Source organism: Aspergillus ochraceoroseus, assembly GCF_002846915.1.
Source record: "Aspergillus ochraceoroseus IBT 24754 chromosome Unknown P175scaffold_2, whole genome shotgun sequence".
NCBI classification, from domain to species: domain Eukaryota; kingdom Fungi; phylum Ascomycota; class Eurotiomycetes; order Eurotiales; family Aspergillaceae; genus Aspergillus; species Aspergillus ochraceoroseus.
The window spans coordinates 2,012,813-2,035,014 of NW_024468477.1; the positions used below are offsets into that span (position 1 = coordinate 2,012,813).

Consider the following 22,202-nt stretch of genomic DNA (forward strand, 5'->3'; position numbering starts at 1 on the left):
TATGGTAGTTTTATATTCGGAGCGATCAGCTACCATTGAACACTGTCCCGAATCATGTTTTGAGACTCCCGATTACGATCGAATTGGAACCAAGTAGATATAATTAAGAACAAACCTCGAAGATCTTGGTTGGAAAGAAGTGAGAACTAGCACGCCATGGCTAATTTCTGTGGAGGAGGGAGCATCGCACATGTTGGAAGTGGTATCGAGATCTGGTGTTGGTCCATATCTAATCTGAAGCAGCCGATTCAACAATCTCCGTTCGCAAATTGCCTTGGATAGATCAAGGTTAAACATCAATAGTTTCGTCAATAACGTTCGCATATGATTCTCTCTCGCGCAGATACAGAGGAACCTTTTCGGGATGGCTGCAGGCTGAGGCTGGCTTATTTCCTTCTAAATCCAATATATTGATGGGAAAATCAAGGTAAGCAAAGTTCAACACAGGGAAGACGATCTCCTCCAGCGGACTTGGCAGCATCATAGTGGGGAAAACATAATCAGCCCCATCGCAGGAACCCTGGGCGACAATCTGGGGACGGGCTCAAAATCATAAAATGTCCGGGTAACTCCTTACTGCGCACTCGCCCGTGCTGCAGGGGTCTGGATTCGAGGAACGGGCATTCTGATCGTCTTGCTTCTAATTGATTGGTAGTAAGTTGGAGGGGTATCCTTGCGATTGATTCATGCGGGTTCAAGAAGTGTTCCAGGAGCGATTTATATGACCAAGGAGGTGTGGTTCGCTATCTGTCAAGTCTGGTGGCTGGCTCGGCAAAACGGTAGGGCGTGTAACCGAGCAGCTGTTAATTTTCAGGAGAACGGGGGACTGAGTAAGACACATCTGTGCACCAGCCCGACTGCGTTAAATTTTAGTTCGAGGGTTAGCTTCAAAGCGTCCTCGCTCACGCAGGAACTAGGTATGTACCTACACGGTAGCTCGTAGGATAAACTTCACATTGGCATCATATCCAAATGGTTAGTGAACCCTTTCTCAAATCGGTTGGGCCCCTCTTTCCCGAATATGACAATGGGGTAAATGACCAGCGTTCGATGGAAGATGAACGGTCGGCGTGGAAATCTGTACCCAAGATTACGCGGGGACTCTTGGGTACTTTGGCGATTGCTCATCGTCAGCAGGGCATCGATCTCCTCAGAGAAGATGAAGGAGCGAAATAACCCACCAACCAGTACAGTACTTTATGAACTCTTGCTGGCGGGATTGATATATCACCAACGCCATGACTCGCGAGACTTTTCCTGTACGTACTCCGTAAGTGGCCATCCGCCTTTCGAAACGAAAGGGACGAGCTGGGCATTTCAGTGAACGAGTGAAGATAGTCGGGAAATGGCTATAGAGTAGAATAATTGCTGGATGAACATGGATCGATTCTAGAAAAAGATAGAGAATTATCGAAATTCCACGCAGGTGACGGATGGTGGCTTTGTTTGCAATGTGGCTGGGAATATTGTGGCGAAGCCTTTAACAAGCCATACCCTCAAAAGTGCTCTGTTCTACGGCTCTGGATTAATCTGTTCAGGCATGATTTGCAACCGGAGATTCTCTTTCTACTCTAGGAGACTTTGACATCGCCACACTTGGAAAGGCGGCGTATTTCATCCCACGGTTCCTCGCTCAATATATTAGTTAGTATGTACAACTTCAACATATGACTGAGAAGACCTAGAAAGCCCCCTTTACCCTGGTCCACAAACTTGCGATTTATTGAATGATGCGCAGAGTTGTCAGTAAGGGTTTTGGATTACTTAGGCTATTACTCGGGCTCTTCGGCCGAGTCTTTCTTGGATTCCAACGTGGAGACCTGGGAATTCCCTTTAGAAGTGTAGGTAGTAAATAAATTTGTAACCCATCAGAAATTAAGAGGCCATCCTAAAAGTTTATGGCGCTAGTACTCCCCAGCTAGGTATAGTTACAAGGAATAATGTAACTCCGACAGCCGGTAGTTCCATGTGACCTGGGGTCATGTTGGAGCTGTCCCTGTGAACAAGGAACCTTTGCTTGAGCTTCTCAATCCCGCCTGGATGAATGTTGCACTCAGTGTGCCATCTTCTCTCATATCATCAGGATGCACAAATCGACCCTTCTCTCCAAGGTGTAGTGTCTGTCAGCAACCACCATTTTCAGCAGCTTAGAGGTTGGATCCTGTTTCAGTTATTTTCATTTCGGAGCTGACAATAAGTAATAATAAATAGAAACGGATAAAAGCATATATATCCTCGGCAGGGAACGGTTTCAATCCTTGCTGACCTTGTTGACTCCAAGCGAGTCGTCCACGTTCGGGGCACACCTGCAAGTGGAAAGTCGGTTGTCTCTAGGTTACTTGGGGATTGTTATATCAAAAAACAAAAAAAAGAAAGAAATCTTATACATGGGCATCTGGAAACCGCTTGGGGATGTCAAGCTTAAGGACAATAATACTTGGAGCAAACTATCCCAAGAACTCCAAGAAAGCTTTCCAGGCTATAATCCCACTGGCTATTCCTCTTCAGGAGCCGTAATTATTGTGGATGAGGCCAGTCTTCATACTCAGATTCGCCACTTTGGAACATAATCATTACAATTACAGATGAATGAAGGCCAAGACATAAGAATTTGCCTTTTTTTTGTTCTTATGGAAGTCCATCGACAGGTGTGGAGCCGAATGCTTTCTATACCCCAGCTGTTCTTGATCCGGGACAACGTGTCACACTCCCCAGCCGAACCCTACTGTAAATCACCACAGATCGGCGTTCCTTTGCAAGGATCGAGTTTAATGACGCTATATGCCTAATACTTCATGACAATTACTCATTCCCGGAACAATTTATACTTGATACGGAGGCTAAGGACTATATTTTCTCCCTCACAAATTGACACCCAGGGGTGTCAAGTCATTGTTGTCTTACATTTATGAGGTACGTTTCATCCTACAGCCTAGCTTTAATATGGTTAAGCCCCCCTTGCAGCGAGCTTGAATTAAATACAAAAGAATGTCTATTATAGCCAAGCGGCATGTTGCTCGTGCCTTGGAAAACGATGCACACGGTTGGGGAACTCTTCAAGCCCCTGTTACTCGTTCTTTGGCTCTGGAGAGCCGCCTGACGCCTGAAGCTTTCAGAGCTCCTTGCCCGTGTTCCAGAAGTATTCCGTCGGATAAAGACAATCCTGGGATGCAATTATGCTATTGTGAGAGGTTGGATTCACCAGATACTTGAAGATACCTCGGCCCAAGATATTTATATCCTTCTATCATGCTTGCATGACACGTAAATCTCTCTAATTAATTACATTGATATTTTGTTTCTAATTAAGCTGAGGTTGAAGACATTATTAGCACCAACAAGAGATCCTTGCCTTCAAGCATCTTATGAATCCAACCTTTCACATAGCGTAATTACATCCCAGCATGATCTTTATCCGACGGAATACTTCTCGAACACGGGCAAGGAGCTCTGAAAGCTTTATACAAATTAGGGCGAGGTGGACCGATTTTTTGAGTGGTCGAGGACCAGTGGTGGCAAAGTTTTGATATCTGGATACCAGAGAAGCGGGCTATCGAGCTTCTTAAGGATCACGGCCGAATTAATGAACACATCTCACGATTCCACGAGGGAGGAGGAGGAAATTACTCTTCCTGGCCAAAAGAGAATATGATCAAGGATTGGATTGTTATTCATTGTGCAACCACTCTACCAAACCTACGGTTAGTTCTTGTTCTCCGCCTCTTCTTTTATGCTATCCCTGACAAAACGGCAGATTACCCTGAGCCAAAAGCTCATCCATTCTATTTTCCAAAACAACTACACGGAGTTGCATATGTTTGACAGTCCGAGGGCGCCTTAGGGGGTTTCCGTTTAAGTAACTAGTGATAATTAGTCTACTGTACTGGATTCTGGTTGTTGGGTTGGAAAGGACAGAAGGGGGAAACATGGATGAAAAAAGATAAATGCATACTGCACGCTGAAGATGTGTGTTGATTCTAGATTGTGTAGGGAATACGGAGGAATTGCTAGTCTTCTTAGGGAGAATCAAACCACACTAATATTAACACTTATTTAAATTTGTGAGAGTAATGGGTGGAAGTATGGACAGCTGCAAGAAGTATACACTACTACGACTACTACTGCTGCAACATCCAAGAGATCGACCGTCGGAACGTCACCGCCACAGTTGACCCTGTGTAAAATGTAGGTAGGTATGGCTCCAGGCTCCCCCCCTTCCGTATGGAATGGATCGAGGCGGAGGAGAGATATCAGGAAATGAAGGATAACGTGGAACAACAACTAACCACCACGACGCTTTGTGTCTCTCAAGCTGGAGCATCAGATCAGGATCTGATTCTGAGCTCATTGGAAGCTGCGGTCAGTGAGAAGGACTGAGGGTGGCAATTGCTCAACATTTTGTCCCTCCAATCAGTTGATGCGAACGAGTCAGTGCCATTCTTTGTTGTGACGAATAACCTCTGGCATAAACGCCGTGACGCGTGACAGGTCAGAAATCCAACACGCTGGGAGAGGTACGAAGAAGTCTACTTTGCAAGGTACTGTAACTAGGTAGGTAGTAGTAGGATAGCAAGCGACCGTTGAGAATGGGTCTCGAGTAACGAGCCGATAGCGGACATGTTTCGGTGCTAAGGCGAGTACTGCTTATGTACTGACGACAATCCATGAAGATCATTTAGGATGCAAGATTGAACTCCCTGTTCAAGTCCCCACATTCCAGATGTCTATCTAGTACCTTCGTTAGTACTTTGGTCAAAAGCTAATCCGAGCGTTCCTGACCATTGGCATTTGGGCAGGATTCGGATTGGGTAGTTACCTAGTTCCCTCGAATAACGATGATGAATTAATCGATGCGGCTGGGACCGAGAAGAGAAGCCCAACTCCACACCTGCAGCAGCCCTCTCTAACTAAATGGGCCTTGAGTGGATGATGATGTGCCGGTGATCTGATTCAGGGATCTACGCTCCACCCGTTTTCACATACCAAATATGGTCGATCCTAGAATGAGGAGGCGTTCAAGCTGCATTTAGTACGGGTCCATCCTCCTCCCTCTGTCCAGAATTAGTTTCTAGATACAAGGTGGTAAAAGGATCCGAAGGTCCCTTTCTGCAACGTCCCGGTCTCGTACGATTCGCAGTAGCCAGGAGGAGAATCAAAAGTACCTTCGGGTTCCCTCGATTCAACGTCCCTGTTCGATCGTGATTTATTATCTGCAGGGATCGAAGATGCACGAGTAAGAAGTCGATAGAAATAGAACCACAAGAACAAGAGTAGGGCTCGATGATGTATGTCCATAATAATATAATCTGCACTGGAGGCCAGGTTCGCACAGACCCGAGACCAGCAAACGATTTCCCAAGTCTGTGCTTATAGGATTGGCTGGGACCATGGAATGGCAAGCAATTGAGGATTTCCAGAGCTGTTACCCTTTTTCGGTGGGTTCGAAGATCAATTCGATTGTTTTAGTTTAACTTCTTGGACGAGCTTTATCCCTAGAGAGGGATAGTGATTGTGTATTCCTGGATCCATCGATGAAATTTGTACTTGAACCATCATCATACTCCGTTAGTGACGATCCGCGGCTGGAGAGGAATGAGGCAAAAGGATCTAAGCAATTACCAACAGTATGGTTGCACGTACGTCGAACAATATTGACTGGAGATCTGGGATTTCTCCCTTTCTTTTCTACTATTACTTCTGGAATATTAGTCGAGACAAAAAAACTTCCTGCTCCACATGGAGCCGGTTCACCAATCTCCGACGATCATCCAGGTTTCTACAGCTAGTTATGGGCAATGCTCATGAGAACTGCGCTTTTACTTTCATTAGCCTCTGATTCCCCGCCCGGTCTGACCTGGCCTGACTTGACTTCAAGAGGCTTGAAGGGGAACCGCCGACGATCCCGAATCTAGACGCTTGATACCGATTCACCCCCAGGATCTTCATTAAAGTTAACCTTTGCTAAGGTACTAGTCGGATGATACTCTGACGTTGGAACATTCCTCTTCTTTCGTTGCTTTCTCTCTCTCTCTCTCTCTCTCTCTCTTCACTCCTTATACATTCTTGCGTCTGTCAGAGCTCCTCCTCGGATGATACAAAATAAAACCGGAAAATGGAATGACCAAAGGTCCTGAGAGTCAAATCTCTGAGAACGATCCAAGGAGACAAGGAAACAGGAATCGAGTGTTTGAGTGAAAATAGACGAAGAATACAAAAAAAAATAATAGTTAAATTTTACATTAATCAGGGGAATTAAAAAAAAAAAAAAGAAAAGAAAACCAAAAGAAATAATAATAAAAAAAAGAAAACAGGAAAAGAAAAAGGAAAAATCCCAAATCTCCCCCAGGAAATTCAAGAATCAACTAGAGAATAATAAATGAGGGAATAGATACCCCCCTCCTCCCTCTCCTGCGGCCTCCTCTAAAGTGAGGGATGATAGCACACACCCAGATGTTCCGAGTACTGGACTCTTTCTACACGCGAATTTACTTCTTCTCTTCTTGCTTTTGAATCTTGGACTAAGAAAGTCCCCCATTGTTCATCTCTTTTGGCTTCCGTTGTGGCTGCCTTGCCGAAAAGAGGAAAAGGGTTCTTCTCCCCTTCTGCAAGTCGATCTGGATTCCTATATTATATGGATTCAACCTCCCAGACCTCCCTCTCCAACCAAGTCACTCTCCATTAGAAACCACATTGCCCTCTTGAAGCTTTATCATCCTAAGACATCGTTCCGTCTACCTGCGTCGTTGATTCAATTGGATCCATTGTCCCCTTGCTCCCCCTGCCGACGTTTATCTATAACTACATCATCCCTCTGCACCTGAGACAAGAACGACTACCTCTCCTCCACTGTTCTCGTCGTCTATCCACCTCTTCCCCCCATCCACGACGCCGGTTGGACCAGAGCATCCGGAATATCGCGTTGAAGGGCGGACTATCGATCCCGCCACCTCCGTCTCGTTCACCTCGCTCATCTATCTACCGGGGGAACCACCACCCTAGAACGCGCCGTTTCGCTGGGGATCCTAGACATATTCGCGCCTCCTAGGAAACCGTGCGACTCGAGGACCAATCTCTCCAGTCCAGAACATTCGCAGCCTGCCCACCTCCCCCAAGCCCGAACGTCTATCTCCCGCGGTTACTCGAGGAACAACTCTATAGCGTACATTCCTGGCCTTGCTTAGGGCCTCGAAAGGAACGCGACGCGCCCCTCTTTCTGCCTTTGGTCTTTCTCTTTTTGACTCTCATCGGTACTTCTCCTTCGGGGAAGAGCAATGACTTCTCACGGTAAGTGTGATCGACCTCTTTTCGACCCGCCCCCATATACCTGCTCTGAGGATTTGTTTATTTCATCTCGCATCTCCTCCATTCCCATCCCCCAACCTCACTTCCCTCTTGCTCTTTCTCTTTCTCCTTCCCAACCCACTTCGACCTTCCTTCATTCTTTTTCCTGGTCTTTGGTTGTACTAGGCCACAGTCCTTTACGGTCTCTCCTGTCTTTCTTTTTACTATACCCACCCACTACATTCTCTAGCATATACCACCCACCATCCCATAGCACTGTCATATCATACTACCACACACATTCATTCACCGATTCCTTCCTTGCATTGCTTCACTGGCCCTAAGTGCCTGGCTATCTAGCTTTCCACACTTGACATTTGAATCATTTACATAACGCTGAACGGTGCCGCGATAGGTGACAAAGTCGACGCACCTCTCGCAAAGAATCGCAAACCCGGATCGCTCGAAGATATGAGACATCAGGGCAACCTATCGGATTGTCTGACTGTTGAAGTTGACTGTTCATCCCTGGGCTCCAACGAATGCCCATCCATGAGCTCGAGTTTCTCCCCGCTGGACTCGCCAACACCCACCCCGACAAGCATCTATAGCCACGGTTCGCTGGAATCGCCCGGGTGGCAGGAAGGAGGATCGTTTCCCCATCACATGTACGAACGACACACCGGTTCCACGCAAATGCGTAGTGCCTTTCGCCTTGCTAGTATGGCTTCAAGCGAGAACATGGCACTCCCCTATGGCAACATGGAAGCACCGGAACGGATGCCGATGACTGACTTTCTCGCCGGTTACGACGAGAATATTGAGCAGCTATGGATCCCTTCTCATGCGCCCAAGACTTACGACCACGCTGCACAAGGACTTTCATATCAACATGCGATGCAGCAATATCCTGCGATGACTCGCAACAACTATCGTCACCACCATGCGGCCTATCTGCCGGAATCCACAACCAATCCATGCCTATCTCGATCGATCTTCCACCATCCGGAGCGTGTTCCTACTTCGATGTCCATGGGCAACATGTCTTGGATGCCACTTACAGACTCCATTGCACCCCAAACGATCGCCCCATCGCAAGTCGCCCCTGTTACTCCACCGCCGTCATACACAGAGTTTCCGACCTCTCTTAGTGTCTTCAAACAACACAGCCCCACTACACCTGTGCGTTCATGCTCCCTCGGTACCGCCTCCGGGGCAGACACCCCAATGAGCCGCCTTTCGGGTGGCCCAGCTGAATACATGGACGATTTCCAGCAGTCTCCCGTGTATCGGGACGGCCTTCAACGCCCACACCGTACAGGGTCCAGAAAGGTGGCGCGAAAGCAGAGCTCCAAGCAGAACCTCATGTTGGAGAATTTACCGCCTATTATCAAGCAGGTCCAGTTTAAATGCCGGGAACCTGGCTGCAATGGTCGTTTCAAACGACAGGAACACCTCAAGAGACACATGAAGAGCCACTCTAAGGAGAAGCCGCATGTGTGCTGGGTCCCCGGGTGCCACCGCGCCTTTTCGAGAAGCGATAATCTTAATGCTCATTACACCAAGACTCATAGCAAACGGGGCGGGCGTAATCGATACGTGGCCACCCTGGACGAAAATAGTCCTGATTACGATCCAGACTTCCGAGGACAGCTAACGCAAGACGGTCGCCCGATATATGGATCGAAGCTTGAAGATCCCATCCCAAGCGCCCGAGACCTTAGCGTGGATGCCTGGGAAGAGTAAAAGGGCCTCTAGAAGGTCTGATCTGCGTGGAAAGCAATATGATACCCGCTAGCTGAATGCTATGCCAAGTTTCCTTATGTCTTTAGATGGGCACCGTCACACTCGACCAGACAAGACCCCGGTCGGCGCTTCACGGCGTTAGCTCTCTGATCGCTTTTCATCTTTCCTTTTCTCGTGTTTTTTTTTTTTTTTTTTCCTTTTCCTCTTTTCTTTTCTTCTGCTTCTTTTTTTTTTTTTTTTTTTTTTCTGTAGAACACATTACAGGCTATTTTCCTTCGCCGGTCTTCTTTCACCAAGGGTTTGTGCTCTGGGAGTGGCTGTTTCCTTTTCAATCCAAAATAATCATGCATCAACCGGACAGGCTAAAACGGAGTGGGGGCAGGTATTATTATTTTTTTTTTGTACAATCGAGAGTGACTTGGTTATGCTATTTCTCGATCTGACCTGATCTATCGATATCTCAACCCCAGACGGGAATAATACTAGTTAGACATATTATTATGATTATTATCCTTAAGATATGTTATTTTAGATAGGAACAATACAGCAAACGGAAGCCCACAAGATACGCTACGTAACTGCCTCGGACGTTATCCCGTTGGAACCCAGTCTCCACCATTATTCATTGCCTATTCACATAGTTTGGCGAGGCTTTGCTTTGGGGATGTTTTCTGACGGATCTTATTTGGAGGCGTGGCGTAGTTAGTGTTTGGTGCCGTCCTGGCGATCCTGGCGATCTGGGTCTGCGATGCACAGGTTGTACCCTGACCGGTGCGTGTGTCTGTCGTCTGTTCTTCTTGGTCTCAGCTAGGAGGAACTGTTTCCAATTCCTCCCACCTGCCGCTTCCTGCAAGAATCTTCTTCGGGAGTCGGTGTCACCTGGACACGATACGATGCATGAGTCGCTTTTGACCATAACTATTGGTGTTGAGAGGGGGGGCGGGCCATGTATCAGGTGTGTCCATCGCAGACATACATCTATCTTACTCAAGTAGTAGGTACATACATACATAGGTGAGGTCAGGCTACCGTCGATCCATCTACAACTGTAGAGATCCGTCTCCCCACTGTTGAGCGTGGAGGATGAGGAAGAAAAGAAGAATAGAACCCAACCGCGATGCATGGATGCTTAGTCCAATAGCATCTGATCTGAGCCTGTTAATAAATCAATCGGTCACTGAGTTTTCCATCCATAACATACATGCCGTGGCTTTTTCCAGTTCCTGGACTGAATGAACCCTAACCCCGAGCTTTTCCAAGGTAACATCGCGCCTCTGAATTCCGAGGTACAGCTACAGCTACAGCTACAGTAAAGTTCTTTCCGGAATGCACTGGTGAGGAGTAAGTAAGTAAGTAAGTAAGTACTCTTCCAGTCGTGAGGCTAGGTGAGGTAGGTACCATGCACTAAGGATTCCAGTTACCGGGAACACACACACCTCTCTGCGCTTAATCTCCAGGGAGCGACCAGTCCCACACATGCCCGACCCTCCCCCCTTCCCTGCTGGGGGAACAGATGCGAATTATTTAATTCCTTCTCCTGACTTATTTATTGTGTTGGCCTAGCCCCTTCTACCCTGGAATGTTCTGAGCCATGAGCACCCTCGAACTAGATCTGACAGGCTGGCTTAGATGTAACTCTGGTGCTACAGAGTATGTATCCTTGGAGTTCTGGTTAGGGCTATACTATGTCAATGTAACAGTGTTGGCCTAGACTGACTCTCTCTCTCTCTCTCTCTCTGTCTGGTATACTGTACAGACAGTGTATAACTACTTAGGTACTAGTTAGTAGTTAACTCGTAACATCCTTACCAAGTATCCCTCCTACTCGTATCCCTCCTACCAGTACTACTACTACTACTACTACTACTAGTTTAGTGTCCTCCGTATTACCTCGATCCACCAACAGCCAAATGCATTTGCAGCCCGGAGGCGACTTTACTAACCTTCCCCACTTACTAATATGGCCTGCTCTCTGTATATCAGCGATCACGATCCATCGAAGACCTAAAACACCCGATGCGACGGGTGAAAGGAGCCAGACAAGGGTCGGAACTGAAGACTAGCCGCGCCGTCGTTCTTGGTGCTGACTTTTGGCGGGCTCGTATCGTATTCACTCACTCAGTTCGGTTTCCCTGACTGACTATATCTATAGGTTAGTTCGTTAGTACGGCTGCACTACCTAGGTACTTCTCGAATGCGACAATTGCATAAGGAGGGCTTCACAGCTTTCTCCCAGAGGCAGGTAAAGAGTCGATGAAATACGAGAGGGATACGTGATTGATTCACTCCGTCTCGCTAATAACTCGCCCTACAACTCGGCTAGGACCTAAGGCCGTCAGGTGCAACACCAAGCTTGTGATCCAACTATGAGACTCTCTCTCGGATACAGCAATTCTGCTCCCTCTTCACATACAAGGAAAGGGGTTCGGGTTCGCCTCTGATCTACATAGTAGCCAGGTACAACTTCGCAATCCATCGCGCGCAATGGGCATCGCCTGGGTCGCGGTTTCGGGCACTTATATTAAAGGGAAATTTATAACTACTCTTGCAATACTTGTGTGTACAGGAGCAAATATGACTCTTGACACAAACCCGGTGAGTCCGTATACTTTGACTTCATGCATAGCACGAACATCATCGCAACCCCGACAGTACTGATACTCACATGATGCTGGGGTTCTCCCCGCTTCACAGAGTAAGTACTCACACGATTTGTCTCACAGGCCGATGATCCGCGTGCGAGCTTTTGAGTGTGAGAGTGTGAGAGTGTGAGTTATCGGGATGATATTGGTGCGAGCTGAGTACACCCGAAAGTACCGAAGAGTATTGAGATCAGTATTCATGCTTCGGGAATTGGAAATGGGGCCATATTGTCGTCTGGTAGGAATGGGTGCTATGCTAGTGGGCAGTGGAGCGTGGTAGTTTGTTTTACCTTCTCCAGAAGACGAAAGGGTTGAAGCTCAATACTCATCATCATACCGGTAGGTAGTCTAGGGCTAAAATTTATACTGCATCTTCTTGCGGCCTCCAGGTTTTCATGCAAAGACGAAACCAAGAAAAAAAAAAAAAAAAGAAAGCGACATCAACGTTCAATTCACTTTGCTATTCCCCCTGATATTGTCCTGGTTTCCGGAGTACATACCTACTCCGTAGCTGCTACCTAGTTACTAGCTGGTCTTCGAACCTCCCCCCCCCGCCGTAGTCTGAGTCTTTAATATAAGCTGTCCTACAGAACAGTAGCTTTTTAACCCCATGACAAATCCAGTCCACTTTTGATCGCCGTTGCTGCAACCCTGGTGACTGGAGCTTGCCCTCCTCTACCGGTTAGGCGGCGGCAAATAGATGAAGCTAAAAGGTCCCTCATAGTAATCCAAAACATACCCTCGGGAAGGAATAGACCAATATTGCAAAAAAAAGCTTAGCTTATAAGGGAAAGGTCTAGTTGGTACATTAATTACGGATGTCCAAACAATCCCATACAGAGTAGAACAACTGATTTTCACTCCATTGCCTGTTTTTACCTTGCACGGAGTTGACTGCTCGGTGCGCTTTCGGACCATATCGTTTGAGCGTTTGGCCGTCCCAATTTTCTGTGGGTTATGATTGGAAGAAGCGAATATCTCCTAAATTATGTTCGCATGCTAAGCTATCGAGTAGCGTCGCTCTAAATCTCCCCAGCCTAGTTGCTAGGTGATTCTTCGGCGTGAACCCATATATCCTGCACGTTCTAGGCGCCGCCACGGATTCAATAGAGTTTCACTGACAAAATTGAAGGACCCGCCAGATCGTCACTGTTCTCCTGTTTTCCTCCTCCATGTAGATAATTCTCCTCGCTCGTATTTTCCGCCGTTCCTCGTACGGAGTTGGACGAGTCGAAAACGGAGCCGAGTTCACTCGGCTGCAGCGGATTGGGGTTTGGCCTGCTGGCAGCTAGTCATATGGAAGTTTTAACAAGACGAACCCTGAAGCCAAATATAAACTAAAATTCTCGGACGGCTCGGCAGACGACAATACACGTGGGAAATTAATCGGCTGATACAGGAGTGTACGACTTCTGGGAGCGGTTCTTTCTAGGGTGTTTATAGATTAAAACACGGCCAAATTGGCTTAATGAACAACACTTGAATCATACAATTAGAACGAACACATGAAACATACCCACTGGTTTAGAAACGTTCCATACTGGTCCCCTTAAAGCTTAGTCCCATCCATCTGAAGATAAGGGATGAAAAAGTAAAATTCTCCTCCAATAGAACTGGTGGCACCGAGTCAGTGGCCTCTTTGGAGGGAGACGGTGTCTACTCTATATGGCACAATCCAATCGTATATATATAAGAAGCTGGACCGCAGGTTTGCAAAGAAGTAAACCCTCCATTCATTCATTCATTCATTCATTCACTTTCATTCACTTTCATTCTATCAATATCACTCATTTAATCATGCACTCTTTAACTTCAATTCTTGCCTACAGCCTGGCTGCTGGGGCTGCCCTTGTTGGCGCTTCTCCTATTGATGCCCGCTCCAGTTGCACCTTTACCTCGGCGGCGGCAGTGAAGGCTAGTAAAGCCAGATGCTCGACCATCGTTCTTGACAATATTGCAGTTCCAGCTGGAACCACCCTGGACTTGACTGGTCTTGCCAGAGGTACTCATGTCATTTTCGAAGGAACCACCACTTTCGGATATCAAGAATGGCATGGACCCTTGATCTCAATGAGTGGTCAGGATATCACCGTTACCGGCGCCAATGGCCATCTCATCAACTGCAATGGTGCCCGCTGGTGGGACGGCAAGGGCACCAACGGCAAGGTCAAGCCCAAGTTCTTCTACGCGCATGGTCTTGACTCCTCCTCCGTCACCGGACTTCATATTAAGGACACTCCTTTGATGGCCTTCAGTATTGCAGCAAACGACATCACTCTCACCGATATCGTCATCAACAATGCCGATGGCGACACTCTTGGTGGGCATAACACCGACGCGTTCGATGTTGGCAACTCCGTCGGAGTCAACATTATCAATCCAACTGTTCACAACCAGGACGACTGTCTGGCAGTCAACTCGGGCGAGGTACCCCCTTCTCTCTCTTTTATCTATCCCCATTAATATCAACGCATCACCTTACTAATTTCACCTTTCTAGAACATCTACTTCACCGGCGGTACGTGCGTTGGCGGCCACGGTCTTTCCATTGGCTCCGTTGGCGGGCGATCCGACAACATCGTCAAGAACGTCACAATCGAGCACTCCAGCGTGATCAACTCCATGAACGGTGTCCGCATCAAGACCATCCATGGCGCCACTGGCTCCGTTTCCGGCGTCACTTATTCCAACATTGCCATGTCCGGTATTACCAACTACGGTATTGTCATCCAGCAGGACTACGAGGACGGCAAGCCCACCGGCAACCCTACCAACGGCATTGCTATCAAAGACATCACTCTCGACAGGGTGACCGGTACCGTGGACAACAAAGCCACAGAAGTGTATCTGCTTTGCGGTAGCGGTAGCTGCTCTGAATGGACTTGGGAGGGTGTCAAGATCACTGGCGGTAAGAAGTCGAGCGCATGCAAGAACCATCCTTCGGTTGCTTCTTGCTAGGTTATTCAATGGTTTTCCTCCTGGGGGGGAATAACAACATATATATATATATATATATATATCGACCTCTTTGCTCCTTTTTCTTGTCGTGTTTTTAATCACTGTACTGCATTATGCAGTTACCAACACATTAAAACCATAATATCTCTAATTAATTCTTTTATCCCCAGCCAACTACTGGTACTTTTCTACAGCTGTATATCAAGACTAGTCACAAGCTTATTTTCACTGCATAGACCTTGGAGGACTTGCATTTACATAGAGCAGAGTGAGTACTCTTTAGGGCTGGCTATTTAATGATTCAAGTCAACGCACCGGAGACAAACCATGTTTATCGAGTAAGATCCAACCCAAGGAAAAGCGTTTGCTTCAAAGGGCGTCTCATAGTAGGGATGTATTTCAACAAATCCCGCGCCCGTTTATACAGTCCAATCGCCCCTTGATCCTAGCTCGTTTGCTCGCTGCATGATTGCATTCACCAAGGCCTTTCCTAATCTCATACCCCGTGCTTCCGGGGAGAGAGCTTAACTCCGACTCGAAGTTTTGATATGGCTGGAAAATCCCAGATGTTTTGCGGAGGATGACCTGTTGAGAGAGAATTGTATCTGAGGATTTACTTTTCTCATAATCACCAGCCGGTGTTGCTTAACCATAATAAGACCAAAGAAAATGCATGAATGCAGATAACTTGATAGGTTGAAGATATGATGGTGGGTGGTATCAACGTGAAGCAGATATCACTTGACTTTTGTGAAGGTTAAAAAACTCCTCCTCCTCCTCCTCCTCCTCCTCCTCCTCCTCTTCTTCTCTCTTCTCTCTTCTCTCCTTGGCCAAGAACCATCATCGATATCCATCCTGATAGCAAATATGTACTCACAAAGTGCAACAGCACGAAGCTAGCTCCTAGTCAGTGAACTAGCTCGATGGTATGGACAGCTGTGAGAGAGTATTGCATGGCCTTTATTGCTAACAGCTCATTAGAAAGCACGTATCATCTAAAGGTTTATCTCCAATAGATCCTGTTTCCTGCATATATCAACTACGCTCCCCTCCCCTTACAACATTAATATCACTTCATGGAGGTATACACTCATGAACATCGGGATGTCGGTTGCATCGAAACCCCCACCCTCCAACTCCGCGGAGTTGCCAGTCAGGGAATATTTTGGCAAAGAATTTGATGGAAGATGTTCAACCTTTAATTAATTCCATTAATACCTATCATGCATGAGCGACTCTTTACAGGACGGCCACGATACTTGTTATATTGTCCTCATGTGGAGCACGGCGGTATACGGAAAGGAAGAACGATCGATCGATCCCTTTCATACTAGCAATGAGCAAAGCGTGCCGATCAAACGGCGGTGATTTGACCGTCCAAGAATTAGTCTGACAGGAACAATTTGTTTCGTGGTGCGAGTGGTTAGATCGGCTCCTCTATCACGAGAAACAACAGACTGCCGATGCAACGTTCTAATGCACAGCGGAATCCTAGACTTGGGAGGTCGGCAGCCTTGATCACCATAGCTTCCACTCTTCAGCCAAACAAGCCCGCCCTTGCCGGGGGATCGTCATAGGGCCGCCCGCCTGCCCACTCCCGTTACGGCATGCAATTGGCCTCTTCATCGGCGCCGCTTCCGTTAGTGGCCGATGGGGTCAAGAGAAGTACAAATGGTAGTATTTGATCATTAGCTGCTTCTGCTAGATCTCATGCACGAGTTAACCCTTTGGTCAAATCAGCACTCCCTTATCAGCACATGGGCTATCACCCCATCAATGAATACAAAGCAAGTCGATGCTCGAGAGGAACGCGGGTAGTTATGGATAGATGGACAGCTCTTTGTGGGCTTGTTTGGCTTTCCCATTTATGGTCGCTACGCCGACTATAAAACATGGCCTACACCCAGCTCTCTCCCAATCTGATCCCTACCTTCATTCAAGCCTCAAGTCCCGTCAAACAAGTGAAAATTATTCGCAATGGCTTTCACAAAGTCTATGCCTTCTGCGGGCATGCTTGCCCTACTCACCATGCGACTTGCCCCCAGCGTCCTGGCAGGCATTGAGAGTTGCTCCTCCAACAGCCCTCTGAGCTGTTCCAGCTCCAGCACCGCTGCCTCTTGCTGCTACAATTCCCCCGGAGGGTCTCTCCTCCAGACCCAGTTCTGGGACTACAACCCTTCCACCGGCCCAAGCGACTCTTGGACAATTCACGGACTTTGGTAAGCTTAATGCTTGAATCCCCCGCATATGGAACCTTGGGGGTCGATCATTGACCAGTTCACAGGCCAGATAACTGCGACGGCACATATCAGGAATACTGCGATTCGTCCCGCGAGTACGACGATATTACCACCATTCTTCAAAACCAGGGCCGTACCGAGCTCCTGTCGTACATGGAAACCTACTGGAAGGACTACGAGGGTAATGATGAATCGTTCTGGGAGCACGAATGGAACAAGCACGGTGAATATTCCTTTATAACCCACATTTACACCCGGAAACGATGCACTGACCCGAGCCCACCTGTCCAGGAACCTGCATCAACACTCTTAACCCTGATTGCTACACCGATTACACCGCACAGGAAGAAGTCGGTGACTTCTTCCAAAAGGTCGTGGATCTTTTCAAGACCCGCAACACTTACCAGGTAAGCCATCGTCCATGATGAGCTTCTCGACAAGCTATATCTCACCCACCAACCATTACAGGCCCTTTCCGATGCCGGCATCACCCCATCCGACTACAACACCTACAACCTAGCCGATATCCAGAACGCTCTCGCCGCGATCCACGACGGCTATGCCCCCTACGTTGGCTGCAAGGACGGCAACCTCAACCAGGTCTGGTACTTCTTCAACGTCAAGGGTAACGCAATCGACGGCACCTACGTTTCTGCCGAGCCGCGTAAGTTACCTAACCATTTCCTCTTGAGCCGAGGCATGCGTGACATTGAAACCAACCCATTTCTAACTGGATCTAGTCTCGTCTTCCTCCTGCCCCAGCTCCGGCATCAGCTATAACCCTAAGTCTTCCTACTAGACGAAGGGCTAGTAGAGGCGAGAATAAGATACACCAGTGGTTTCTTTCAAGTGCTAAGCGTTTCTCTATCAATAGCCTATGTCAATGTATATACATACATCACGATGAACATAAAATGTGGATGATGGCCGGTACAAACCATGTTGTCTCTGGTGCTTTGCTTGAAAATACGCACTCGCTTAATTTATGCTTTGTATGTACCTGAGTAAGCCTTGGATATCTAGGCGCATCTGCTGTTTTCTATCATACATGGTTGATACAGTGTAGTATGTGCCCCTGTGAGAGCAATCTCTCCAGGATAACACGCTCCTTTGCCTTAAAAAGGCGTAGCGAGACCTAGCTTCGAAATGGCAGTGGATTTCAGTTCTGCCAGAGCTAGCAAACTCCTGCTCGTGAACATAGTCAATGCGTGGGAAGGGGGATAGTTTGTACGTAAACCACATCTCACAATGTCCACAGAAGACAGGGTACCCTCGGGTGGAAGGCCCGTATAAAATATGGCATTGGTAGATGCCACCGAACAGAGGATAGAATGAGGTAATAAAAGAAACCCTCATGCAGCGTTAACTGAGGGAAGGGAGGGCATTATTAGATAGATGACCAGCATCCGGGCGTGTCAATGGGTGACGAGGTAAAAAGCCTATTACCTCCCTTTGAGGCGTGCATTCCGCCTTTCATCCTCTCTTTTTGCATCGACACGATCCAAGAAATCCATACGACCAAGGAACCCTTCCTTGGCCTTGCTATGAACCCTAAGTTCGTCTTTGATGCCAGCACTGTCGACATACGCAGCCCAGTCCATCCGCGACTTCTCAACAGTATTGATCTTCGGTCCACCGGCATTCTCATCCTGGCCAGCACCTGCCGGAATAGCCTGCTTCTCCCAGCTCTTCTTGATAGTCCCGGTTGGGTTGGGATCAAACCGCGAGACTTTACGCAACGGTCGACGAAGTTTCAGTGCCTCCTTCGAGATCTCATTATCATCCATCGTCGACGCCACGGCCTCGCCATCCTTCTCGCTAGCCATGAAGAGTTTCGCCTCCGCTGAATCCCTCGGAACCAGTTTCTCTTCTGTGATGGTTTCTCCCGCGAACTTGTAGGTGCGCTTGATTTTTATCATTCCCTCAGAATACTTTGCTAGAGACCGCTTCTCTTGGCTGGCCGGAGCAATGTTTTCCTGACTGTGCATTTCAACGTCCTCCTTCTCGCCGTCAATGAGGGCGGTGTCCTTCTCAAGTTCCGACGACGTTAACCCCTGATTAGGGGCGTTCATCTGGGCCCATATTGCATCGACATCAATCGTGGCGCCGTCGATTCTCGCAAGCGGTTTTCGCTCTTCTTGCCTGTAAAACAGTTAGTTTCCATCTATAAACATCCGCGGGGTTTCAAGAAAAAGGCAAGAAAGAAAGCATACATTTGCATCCTCATCGCTCGCGTTTTCACAAATCCTCCAGCCCCGCCCTCCTCATCGTCATCGAAATCCACAGCTTCATCCTCTTCATCGCTTCCCTTCCTCCCCTTGCCCTTGCCCTTGTGCTTCTGCTTCTGCTTCTGCTTCTTCTCCTTCGCTTTGCGGATCATCGCCTCATCACCTGAATCCAGCTCCGAGCCATCCAGCGCAATCTTATCTGTTGTCGCTTTGGTTTTCCGCCTCTTGGCATCCGGTTCTCCTGCTGTCGCCTCATTCTCCGACTCGGAGGACGAAAGCTCCGCGTCCTCGTCTTCTTGGGCTGCTTGGTCAAGAGTGAAGTCTTCGTCGTCAGCAGAGTCGTACTGCTCCTCGTCAAAATCAATTCCAGCATCTGCCATTGTGGCTGTCGTATCTGGGGGCATCTTCTTCTTTCCTTCGCCAACTAGCGGTTTCTTTAATGAAAAAAAAAAAAGAAAATCATTGAATCTCTGATGCAACTGGCAGGGACGCGGAATGCGATTCTGCCGGGCGGTGAGGTGTTTAAAGTTACATAATCCTCATGGTCCAATCAGAAATACAAGATCGTTATGCCTGGGAAATATGGCAGAAGCGAAGTATCTCACCTTTCAATAAGTTGCAATTCTAAAGAAAAAAAAAAGGAAAAGAAAAGGAAAGGAAAAAGACTGCTCCTCGGTAAAGCCCATAATCATCAATTTCTAATCAGAACTACCTCAATAAATTTAGGTAACTACCCGCAAGGTAGCTATGAGTGTGCTCTGAGGCAGGGCTTGAAAAATATGGTGATTACTAGCATTTGGCCTTCTACTGTGCGCACGCATTATTATAAATTCATAAGCTTAGGGACCCTCGATGAAGACCTGAGATTTGACTTTGACTATTCTTGACAGGCCATTGAGTCCGCTGCAACGGAATTGAACCCTGCTAATGAGGGCGGATCCAAGGCTGACCTTCGAAAGGCAGTATGCTTTCTTCCCCCTTCCTCCATATGAATGAATGAGCTGTTGTAGCTGATCATGATGAAGACAATCTTTTCAGATGCTATCCTCAGTATACTCAAGACCCCTGCCGAGACCGTAAACGGACTCCTTGTTCTCGATGAAGATTTCCTGCGCAAATATCGTGGCGTCTCTGATTTCTCGTCATACGCTGGGGTGCCTGGTTCAACACCACGAAGAATCATGCCGCAAGAACTGCCGGTGCTAGAAGTAGCAGAACAAGATGATGAGGGAACTCGAATGGACAGTACGAAGATCAATCGTCCGAAGCTATAGTCATCACTGTTATAATTTTCAAAGGCTGTAGTAAAGAAAAGGTTATATGGCCACAACACCACAACAGGCGCTCTCCCTCTGTAGGCCGCTTCCTAGACTACGGCAGGAGGCAGCTAAGACATGATTGAAACTAAACTAGCTCGATCGATGGCTTCAGATTCATATCTGAAATTCAAATTTTTTGTCTTATTTCTTCGAACATCTTTTGCATGTGCCCTAAGGGCCACACAACTACGACAACCTCGGTACTTCCTCTTTGGGGAATATCTCCATCAATCCAGAATCATCCGATGATCCTCAATGAAGTCTTTCATCCCTTACAATTCAAAAACATCATATCGTCAACCGCCGGTACATGTTGCGTATATTATCGCCACGATCATGCTACAAGCACAACCCCTAAACACCCTGACAATACCCCAAAGGACAAGGCGCCGCTCCCGCCAGCCCCAAGCTGCGACCTCCAACCCGGTAAGCCGATCCCAAACGTCCCCCAAGCACCGCTGGGGCCCCAGACTGAGAGGGAAGCAAAAAAGTCTCATCTTAAACTCGCAGCAACGAACCCAGCTACGAAGGCAGCAAGTCCGCGAGGCACAGAGAGCCTATCGCTCCCGCCAACAATCGCTTCTCGGGTCACTGAAGGCGCGAGTCGACCAACTAGAAGATGCAATGGACCAACTCGGTCACATCATGGATTGCTTCCACAATCAGGTCACTAGCCAGGCTGTATCACTGCCACGGTCCAAACTCATCCAGAGCACCATCTTACTCCACGAGGAGATTAACTTGCAATTAACACAAACCAAATCCTCGCCTTCCGACTACCACCGAGCTGAAACCAGTTGCACAACTCAGCATGGCGAGTTCCAGGAGAAACTAACGACACTGCTCTCAGCGCCCTATACCTACGGCGCGGATCCGGGAGCCGACACATCATCATCATCATCATCATCCTCAGCAGCAGCAGCAGCAGCAGCAGCAGCACCAAGAGCATCGCATGAATCCGCCGCTAAATTCTTGCGCCGGTTCCTAGGAACAAACAACCACCCACTCCTGCCCCATATCAAATCGACCAACCACGCAGACGCATATCCTATAAATTCTCCGATATGCTCGCGCCCGGACACCCCGAACCCCACATTCATAAAGTACACCACCACCACCACCACCACCACCCCATTTACCCAGAAGTTCTTCCGTGCCTGCGCGGAAGGGGGACATCGCTATCTGAGCAATCCCGCCCTGACCGACCAAGACCTAGTAGGGCCGCAGTTCGCGCTCTTGATGCAACATCTCCCCCGGCACGAAATCATCTCCTACCTGGAGCGAGTGCTACAAACAACCCCCTGCAACCCGGCCAGGGACTCCCGGTTCCCATTTATCTGTCTCGGTGGCGCGGGCACGCAGTACCCCGGCTTGTCTGCCGTCTGGAGCGCCCCGCCTCCTCCCGTTTCTCGAGACTAACTAACGGCGTGCGAGAGATCCCCTGGCGAACGAGCAATGGTTTCGATGTGAAAGACGTGGAGTTCTACTTAGGGCTGAAGTGGCGCGGGGTCTCTTTATGGGTGCGTGGCTGGATTTCGACGACGCGATGTAGAAAGTCTGGTATGGCAGAATGTGTGTTGGATTCCCGTTTAATCATCCGTCATCCATCATCCATCATCCATCATCCTGTCATGCTTTAAGAGTTATGATTTATGGTAATAAGCCCTTGATAGACTTTAATATGTATACTAATACCGATCACACTATTCTCATATTCATGCATGTGAATTCTTATCCTTTCAGTAGCTACGATCGAGATCAGCGGCTACAAAGCATGCTCCAAGGAAA

The 22,202-nt window shown here is 47.9% G+C and overlaps 7 protein-coding genes across 7 annotated transcripts; 5 read left to right on the forward strand and 2 right to left on the reverse strand.

Moving 5' to 3' along the window:
- Positions 1-7,271: 7,271 nt before the first annotated feature.
- Positions 7,272-9,142, forward strand: brlA (C2H2 type transcription factor BrlA; the record flags this gene model as incomplete). The annotated part of the gene is made up of 2 exons (XM_040900636.1): positions 7,272-7,284; positions 7,697-9,142. 2 exons carry the CDS (start codon positions 7,272-7,274, stop codon positions 9,025-9,027), a joined length of 1,344 nt encoding a protein of 447 aa, XP_040754210.1. The 3' UTR covers positions 9,028-9,142.
- P175DRAFT_0147074 (uncharacterized protein) lies at positions 9,065-9,588 on the reverse strand. Its single transcript, XM_040892434.1, has one exon. It carries the CDS (start codon positions 9,375-9,377, stop codon positions 9,102-9,104), a length of 276 nt encoding a protein of 91 aa, XP_040754211.1. The 5' UTR covers positions 9,378-9,588; the 3' UTR covers positions 9,065-9,101.
- A 3,819-nt stretch (positions 9,589-13,407) lies between these two features.
- On the forward strand, positions 13,408-14,795 carry P175DRAFT_0453786 (glycoside hydrolase family 28 protein). The gene is made up of 2 exons (XM_040894553.1): positions 13,408-14,096; positions 14,169-14,795. The coding sequence occupies exons 1-2, from the start codon at positions 13,467-13,469 to the stop codon at positions 14,625-14,627; spliced, it is 1,089 nt and encodes a 362-aa protein (XP_040754212.1). The 5' UTR covers positions 13,408-13,466; the 3' UTR covers positions 14,628-14,795.
- Positions 14,796-16,568: 1,773 nt separating this feature from the next.
- On the forward strand, positions 16,569-17,819 carry P175DRAFT_0499360 (T2 family ribonuclease). Its single transcript, XM_040896721.1, has 5 exons — positions 16,569-16,846; positions 16,912-17,090; positions 17,159-17,274; positions 17,336-17,531; positions 17,608-17,819. The coding sequence occupies exons 1-5, from the start codon at positions 16,605-16,607 to the stop codon at positions 17,664-17,666; spliced, it is 792 nt and encodes a 263-aa protein (XP_040754213.1). The 5' UTR covers positions 16,569-16,604; the 3' UTR covers positions 17,667-17,819.
- A 490-nt stretch (positions 17,820-18,309) lies between these two features.
- Positions 18,310-19,499, reverse strand: swc5 (putative Swr1p complex component (Swc5); the record flags this gene model as incomplete). The annotated part of the gene is made up of 2 exons (XM_040893630.1): positions 18,310-19,009; positions 19,081-19,499. The coding sequence occupies 2 exons, from the start codon at positions 19,497-19,499 to the stop codon at positions 18,310-18,312; spliced, it is 1,119 nt and encodes a 372-aa protein (XP_040754214.1).
- A 375-nt stretch (positions 19,500-19,874) lies between these two features.
- On the forward strand, positions 19,875-20,418 carry P175DRAFT_0555486 (short chain dehydrogenase family protein; the record flags this gene model as incomplete). Its single annotated transcript, XM_040900637.1, has 3 exons — positions 19,875-19,904; positions 19,986-20,057; positions 20,121-20,418. The coding sequence occupies 3 exons, from the start codon at positions 19,875-19,877 to the stop codon at positions 20,367-20,369; spliced, it is 351 nt and encodes a 116-aa protein (XP_040754215.1). The 3' UTR covers positions 20,370-20,418.
- Positions 20,309-22,197, forward strand: P175DRAFT_0147114 (bZIP transcription factor). The gene is made up of 3 exons (XM_040892435.1): positions 20,309-20,410; positions 20,509-20,840; positions 20,925-22,197. The coding sequence occupies exons 2-3, from the start codon at positions 20,670-20,672 to the stop codon at positions 21,831-21,833; spliced, it is 1,080 nt and encodes a 359-aa protein (XP_040754216.1). The 5' UTR covers positions 20,309-20,410; positions 20,509-20,669; the 3' UTR covers positions 21,834-22,197.
- Positions 22,198-22,202: the final 5 nt, after the last annotated feature.

Bases quoted from the DNA above. Each gene is read 5' to 3' on its own strand.
- P175DRAFT_0147114 (XM_040892435.1), top strand. From the start codon at position 20,670: ATGAAGTCTTTCATCCCTTACAATTCAAAAACATCATATCGTCAACCG. The intron at 20,841-20,924 runs GTAAGCCGATCC...TTAAACTCGCAG, and splicing joins AAGCTGCGACCTCCAACCCG to CAACGAACCCAGCTACGAAG.
- P175DRAFT_0499360 (XM_040896721.1), top strand. From the start codon at position 16,605: ATGGCTTTCACAAAGTCTATGCCTTCTGCGGGCATGCTTGCCCTACTC. The intron at 17,275-17,335 runs GTAAGCCATCGT...CAACCATTACAG, and splicing joins AGACCCGCAACACTTACCAG to GCCCTTTCCGATGCCGGCAT. The intron at 17,532-17,607 runs GTAAGTTACCTA...AACTGGATCTAG, and splicing joins CTACGTTTCTGCCGAGCCGC to TCTCGTCTTCCTCCTGCCCC.
- P175DRAFT_0147074 (XM_040892434.1), bottom strand. From the start codon at position 9,377: ATGCATGATTATTTTGGATTGAAAAGGAAACAGCCACTCCCAGAGCAC.
- P175DRAFT_0453786 (XM_040894553.1), top strand. From the start codon at position 13,467: ATGCACTCTTTAACTTCAATTCTTGCCTACAGCCTGGCTGCTGGGGCT. The intron at 14,097-14,168 runs GTACCCCCTTCT...TCACCTTTCTAG, and splicing joins TGGCAGTCAACTCGGGCGAG to AACATCTACTTCACCGGCGG.